Source organism: Asterias rubens, chromosome 21 (assembly GCF_902459465.1).
Source record: "Asterias rubens chromosome 21, eAstRub1.3, whole genome shotgun sequence".
NCBI classification, from domain to species: domain Eukaryota; kingdom Metazoa; phylum Echinodermata; class Asteroidea; order Forcipulatida; family Asteriidae; genus Asterias; species Asterias rubens.
Genome location: NC_047082.1, coordinates 4,365,043 through 4,372,128, shown reverse-complemented (window position 1 = coordinate 4,372,128; position 7,086 = coordinate 4,365,043). Strand labels below are relative to the sequence as shown.

General features: G+C 37.3%; 1 protein-coding gene across 6 annotated transcripts in view; it reads left to right on the top strand.

Moving 5' to 3' along the window:
• Positions 1 to 1,262: 1,262 nt before the first annotated feature.
• Positions 1,263 to 7,086, top strand: part of LOC117304640 (otoferlin-like) — a 123,833-nt gene continuing 118,009 nt past the window's right edge. For all 6 annotated transcript variants that reach the window (XM_033789198.1, XM_033789197.1, XM_033789192.1 and 3 more), the window contains exon 1: positions 1,263 to 1,478. In XM_033789198.1, coding sequence (XP_033645089.1) covers positions 1,400 to 1,478 — 79 coding nt within the window. In that variant the 5' untranslated portion in view covers positions 1,263 to 1,399. The remainder of the gene's footprint in view (positions 1,479 to 7,086) is intronic.

The window sequence follows — 7,086 nt, the reverse complement described above, 5'->3', positions numbered from 1 at the left end:
AATGTTGTATAGTTTTTTAACATTAACACTAACATTAACATGTATGTTTAGTTTTTTAACATTAACAAAATCAGACCAGCAAAGGGTCTATTATAACGCGCCAATTGGTAATGTTGTATTTTTTTTAGTTTTTTAACATTAACAAAATCAGACCAGCATAGGGTCTATACGCGCTCGAATAAAAATTAATGGTAGGCCTATTAATTGCCCTAATGGTAATTTTGTATTATTAGTTTTCATTTTTTATTATCAATTTCTCTTTTGCCTTTTTGTTTGTGTACCATTTTCAAAAAAATCACTTGCCGGTGTTTTTCAGACCACAAACTGACAAGCGTTTCAAACAATAATGAGGGCGCTCTTCACAACTATAACCGTATTGACGTGTTGACAATGGTTTCAACCTTGTGTAAAAAATTATTATTGTCTTCTGGAGGCCGCAGTTTTGAAAATGGTAGTTTAGAGATGCAGGTATTGGTGCTGGTAGTTTGAACTCCATCACTGAGATGAGCATAACACAATAATTATGTCACCACTATAGGTTTGAAGAGCGCCCTCTTTGTTGCATTAGAGCTCTCGTCATGAATTGTAATTTTGAAGTTTGAAAACAAACCAAAAAACAAAGCAACAACGAAGCAAAACTAGATTTCTAATAAAACATCAGGAAAACACGTTTGTTAAAAACCATACACTGCTATTTTTGATAACTATTTAATTAATCTTCGATTTATAACCTAGGCGATTGTTCTTTCAAAGTTTCCGATAAAAACAACACGAATGTAAAAATAGAAGCTTTAAAAATATTAGTGCTGATAAGTGGTGTTTTTAAAGGGGTTCTAGACTTTCATCATAAAGACTTCTTTCTTCTTGGTGAATTGGAACTATTTTGGTTCCTTTTTTAACAAAAAGTTATCTTTGACATTGAAAACCGAATATGAAAATATCCAACCAAGGCCCAATTTCAAAAAGACTGTAAGCACAAAAACTTGCTAAGCATAAAAAGTATTGCCTATAGCAGAAAAAAGTTACTTTGTGTAGCTTCTGCCCAACTCAAATTGCTCTCAGCAAAGAAATTTGTCAAGCAGTAATTTCTGCTAAACAGCTTTAAGAAATTGGGCCCAGGTATCATGATCCCACTTTTATTTAGATCCGACATTACACGCTTCAGTGAACATGCTGCATACACAAAACTATCGTCTGCATTCTGTATGCGGTCGTCCATATGCTGCGTATGTCACTCGTGCACCACCAACAAACTGTTGCATACAAATTCCCCATACGTCCTTCACGCACACAAAACACGTCAACTACTAAACAACACATTTTCGTCAAACGAAAAATAGGAATGGCCGACTGAATTATCCCATTTTGACGGCCGTTTCTTAGGCTGAAAACCTTCAACATGTCTCTTCACTTTCGACTGAAGAGTGCACATGGTTTCCGGACCAGAGCAGAGCGAATTGCTAAGGTGTCATTTCGGGGTAAGTTTGAGAATGTTTGTACGAAACTTCTTTCGGGTTTTTTTATCTCAGGAAGTTGTTGAAGCAACTTTCGTCGCCGTGGCCTAGTGGGAAGAATACGGGGGACGTCGTTGTCCGCAAACTCGTCGTACTATAGTATAAGTTCGTTGTTGTGCGACACTGTTATTGTCAAACCTGAACATTGTCACTCGTTTGCATTTCGTTTCAGCTGTGTTTTGTGCATTTTTTTCTGGAACAGTTTTCGTGTCTATGTCCTGGGCATCTCGATTCGGAAAAGTTTCCGTATGGCGCCACCACTTTTTCATTCGAAATAAAATAATTTATATAGTATCTAATTTACCTGATATATATTTCCTTTTTTGTAAAAATGAGTGAAAAAGTGGTGGCGCCATACGGAAAGTTATCCTACCGTCCATTCTCGATTAAAAAAAACAACACAGATGTCATGCCCATTGTTGACTGAATTATTTAACTGTCAATTCTGAGTTTATTGTGTAACTAATCCAAATAGTAGTTGTTGTGGCATGATGGTGAGCCTGTGGAGTAGAATGCAGTAGAATTATTACAAACTTGGTTTAATGGTGGAATGACAATTGTGGACGGAAAACCATTATTTAGTCCAGGAAAGTCATAATACCAAAAATTGATAAATTTATAACATTTGGGACGCTCTCCTTTTACTTTGGGTTCAATGTGAGGTGTATGGATACACTAGGCTAACCATCATAGTTATGTAATAACCAAATGTAAACCTCCATAGGCTACATACCAAATGTAAACCTCCGTAGGCTACATGTGTCTTTAAAATCACTGTTAAAAATCTCTTTCAGTGACTGTCAAGGAAGGAGTTGAAAACACTTGTTGAGCTCATGACTTGTGGGAAATTATTCCTTTTGTTGAATACCCTTTCACTTTTTTTCAGTGTCCAGTGTCGGTTATAATTGGAAACCCGGGATGGGAGAATTTACCTCAAAAATTCATTGAAAATTAAGGGTGGGAGCATTTATTTTAACAATTCATCAATATTATTAGAGTGTGAAACTGTGTACTGTTCCTAAAATGTGAGTTTATTCGAATCAGGTGTTTACAATAGAAAGGTGCAAAAAAATGAAAATGCTTGTCTCTAAACAAGCAAATGAAAACATTTTCAAGTAATTTGTCAGTAATGCCAGATCAACTTCCTTGCTGTGACAATATTTTGATACAATACATGTTACATACAAAACCAAAATTGTTTGATAAAACAATTGAATAAATTGAAAATATACTTGTAAATATAATTGTGTGTAGCACATTACTCATGTTCAAGTCCCCAATGACAAGTGACATGAACAGTACAAACAATGGAATAACATTAATCCAAACATGTGTTATGTACTGTGCATACTTCAGTTTGCAGGTTGGTTAAAATTTTGGAATAATATGCAGGTATTTTAATATGCGGAGGTTGGGCAATGAATTCATTGAACCGTTCAGACATTGATGTCGTCATTGTGTTTACATTGTTTTAATTCCTGAATACAGACACTGTACCTGACATATCAAGGCAATTAAAATACTGACGACTGCTCAATGTTTCATCATAGAGGAAACAGGTTGTTTGCCAGTAGTGAAAAATAAGGTGCTCAAAAGTAGGGCTTAAAGACATTGGACACTATTGGTAATTGTCAAAGACCAGTCTTCTCACTTGGTGTATCTCAAAATATACATAAAATAACAAACCTGTGAAAATTTCAGCTCAGCGAATCGGTCGCTGAAGTTGCGAGATAATAATGAAAGAAGAAAAAAACTTGTCACACGAAGTTGTGTGCTTTCAGATGCTTGATTTTGAGACCTCAAGTTCTAAATCTGAGGTCACGAATTCAAATTCGTCGAAAATTACTTCTTTCTCGTAAACTATGTTACTTCAGAAGGGAGCCATTTCTCACAGTGTTTTATACTATCAACAGCTCCCCATTACTCGTTACCAAATTGGGTTTTATGCTAATAATTATTTTGAGTAATTACCAATAGTGTCCACTGCCTTTAAATTTTACACTTGACTGTATGAATGAGGCCAGTTATTTTAGTGCTGTGACAGTAAACTCATGAACAGACTAGTCCGACTGTCTTGTATTATTTAATTTGTTAAAAATATCTTGGTCCACTGTGCAACACAAAAAGTATGATAAAATGTTGACTTTTGAGTCTGACAAAAATACCTTTAAAATGAAGTCAAATGAATTAATAGGCCTACAACCTTTAAAAATAAATGTTATTTTTATTTTAATTGCTGCAACAAAATGGTATTTTGTCTTCATTATTCGCTGAAACTTGGCATTCCAAATGTTTACGACATTTCCAGAAGTTGGTTTCAATGGTCTTAGGCCTATTGAAAACTAGCAAGATAATAAAATTACACTACCAATAACTTATTTAGTTTTAGTTTCAAAGCAAGAAAGTAATTAGCGTGCTACAAGGTCAGCGTCAGATAAAATCTGAGTTGCTAGAGAGAAGACTTACCCCGTTAAAATGTTACCATTTGTTTTCCGAAAGTGAAACAAAAGTAACCCCATGTGGATTGTTCTTTTTAATTGAAATTGTATCAATAACCTCTTCGTGAAGGAAAATCGACACATCTACGGTATGTTTTGTTAAAAAACTTTGACAGTGTGCATGTTGTATGTCAATAGTGCATGGGTGTAAGCCAGTCCCCAAAAATACTCAATATTGATCAAGTTATTGATTTTGTACTATCTTAATTCCAACAAGCTTCTTGTAAGATGTGGAGGCATTTAGTATCTGTTTTCAATCCTTATTCAATCAATAAAACAACTCCATAGAGAATGGCCCACTTGCAGACTTGCCTGCATTTGCAGTTTTTTGCTGATGATGCCAGTAGGCCTCATTTAATAACAACAGCTGTTGGTCCGAGTGGGGTTTTCTAAAGCCTGTTTTGTTGAATATTGACGTTGGGATATTTAAACCTTGATCCTCTCTGCTATATTCCAGGAGTGTTTATTTATTTACATGTAACAGTTAACAGTTCAGGATGGTTTATCTCTTAGATCAAAACCATTTTCAGTGGGTGCATTGTTTTGTATCTTTTCTTTCATAAATTGCGTCATATTACAAAGATGTGTTTAATTAAGTAGTCTTTTCCAAGTGGTCAAGGGCGATGGACTCAGTTCTGTACTTTACAGAATTTGTTTTGAATCCTGGCCTGGTCGGATTCAGTTGCGATGGACTGGCATCCTTTCCAGGGGGAACAGAATTATTATTATAAACCGAATATATTCACATCGCCTGATGGGACAGACTTTACTTCCCCCCCAAACCCCCCCCCCCACCCCAAACAGGCAAAACTATGTTTTAATAATATAATAATAATAGTGGCTTTTTATATAGCACGCATACCTGCCCACTTAGTGAGGCTCAAGACGTTTCAACATTCAGTATTTTTCCTGCAAGGTTGTAGGACTATGTTTGATTATGAGACCTACAGGTACAATCTAATCGTTAACAAGGTACTGTGGTGCAACATGCAGCCAATCGAACCAGGAACACCAGGGCGAACCCCTTCCCTTTTCGATATCTGCACTTGGGTTCTTTTACGTGCATTACACTACACATGGGACAAGCAGCTTTACTATTTCCCATCCTGACTCCTGAGTTGTTTTACAGTAGAATTTTTTCTGAATTCATCAGACCTGGTTCCCGAACAAACAATAAACAAGTACTTAACAATAACTGTTGACTCTGTTATTGAAGTTTGTGTGGCTGGCTGGCCCCTGTATTGCTTTGTATTGTCGGTTTTACCTATCTATGAATCCATCATCCAAATCAAGTTTTAAAGTAAAACTGTTGGTTTAATTTGATGAATTGAGATTTTTGACAAGTGTGTTGATGATGGTAAGTATATTATTGTGTGTCTATGAAACCAGACTGTTGTTTCCTGGCCAGAGGTAAGGATCCATGGATTGCTAGAGTCCCCCACACTATTATAGAGAACAAGCAGGGCTAAAAACTTACACAGTCCGGAAGGCCATTGATTAGGCTCTATACATAGGGTTAAAGAAAGGAAGTTTTGTACCGTTCACGGTTCAAGTCAAGAGAGGGCGCTGTAACCGGGCACTATTTTCAAAGACTAGTGCCCGCTCGGGTACTAGTTCCCGCAAAACACGCGCGCGCGATCACTAGACTATAGTTCATCCCATGTGACCGTGTTTCAGCCAACCAGAACAAGCAAGAGGTGTGTTATAATGGACCCTTCCCATGAAATATGCTAATTACATTCACGCATGCGTACAGACCCTGTTGGTTGGCAAACGCCATAGAGTTGTGCACTAAGCAGACGCGCAATCGCGTCTGCGTCACACACCCATTAGCCGTGTACAAAACAGAGCGAGGTTCCCTCATTTTTCCAACCAAAACGTTAGTGCGCACGCGCTACGCGCAATTTACATAATATTTCATGGGAAGGGTCTATTAGCTTTATTTCACAAGTCCACCAGCTCTTATGATATTCCATACTGTAGGGATGCTTTTCAACAACACACTAGCCAGCCATACATGTTCAACTTGGAGAGAATTTTGACTGGTCCCGAGGTGTTTTACTTTAGCCACTGGACCACTGATAAGGGAGACTGCCTCAGGCCTAGAATCACATGCAGGCCACTCTCCCTTGCCCCTGGTCTTGGCATTGGTGCCCCTTTAAAAGTTTCTCTGGTAATGGAAGTGTCCCTTGCAAAATGGAACTGGCCTTGCCCTTTCAAAGATGAAATTCCAGGCCTTCTGCCTACTCAACTGCATAGCAAAAAAACATGTTTCATTTCTAAGAAGTGGACAAGCAATGAGACATTTTTATGATGGCATGTTGCTACTGTCCATGGTTGTATTGGATTGATTAGGTCATGGTTTATGTATGTCACATGTGTTAGCCTTGATTACAATCCATTTATGATGATATACTAGGATCATTATAACATGTAACATGTGTTACATTATACTGTATTGTGTTTACTGTCCGCTGACAATGATAATTACTCACTGAATGAACAAACTACATGTATGATAATGCTTCAAAGGTTTCTTTACATATAGCAGGGAGAGTTCATTTTCATTTGGAATTAAAAGAATCCTCAGAACTATCATAGTTTTTCTTTATGCGGTAATTGCGAGAACCAACGCACAACTCAACTCACATATGGCCCCGGCCGGGAATTGAACCGGGTCACCTTGGTGAGAGGTGAGCGCTTTACGCACAAGCCAACCATGCCACTATTTCAAGCTAGTCTAAACGTTGAGCCAAATTAAGAACAGTAGTGAAGTTTGTAACGAGAAGTCCCCACGATCCACTAAAGCAAAAGTAGCAGTCCCTGTTGATTTCCTAGGTTCAACCCAAGTAGTAGTTAAAACATGGTTAATAGTAGGTCAGTTATTTTCAGAACTGAGATTTTTACTGAATTCTTAAAAATCAACTCTGCAGTAGTAAAATATAAAGTTAGGCAAGTTCTCAAAAAAACATAATCTACCCAGCAAGTAATACACAATGGTGTTACCGCAAACCAAGTATTGATACCTCACCAAGCTATGCCTTAAATCCAATATAGAAAATTTGTGTAGTTTA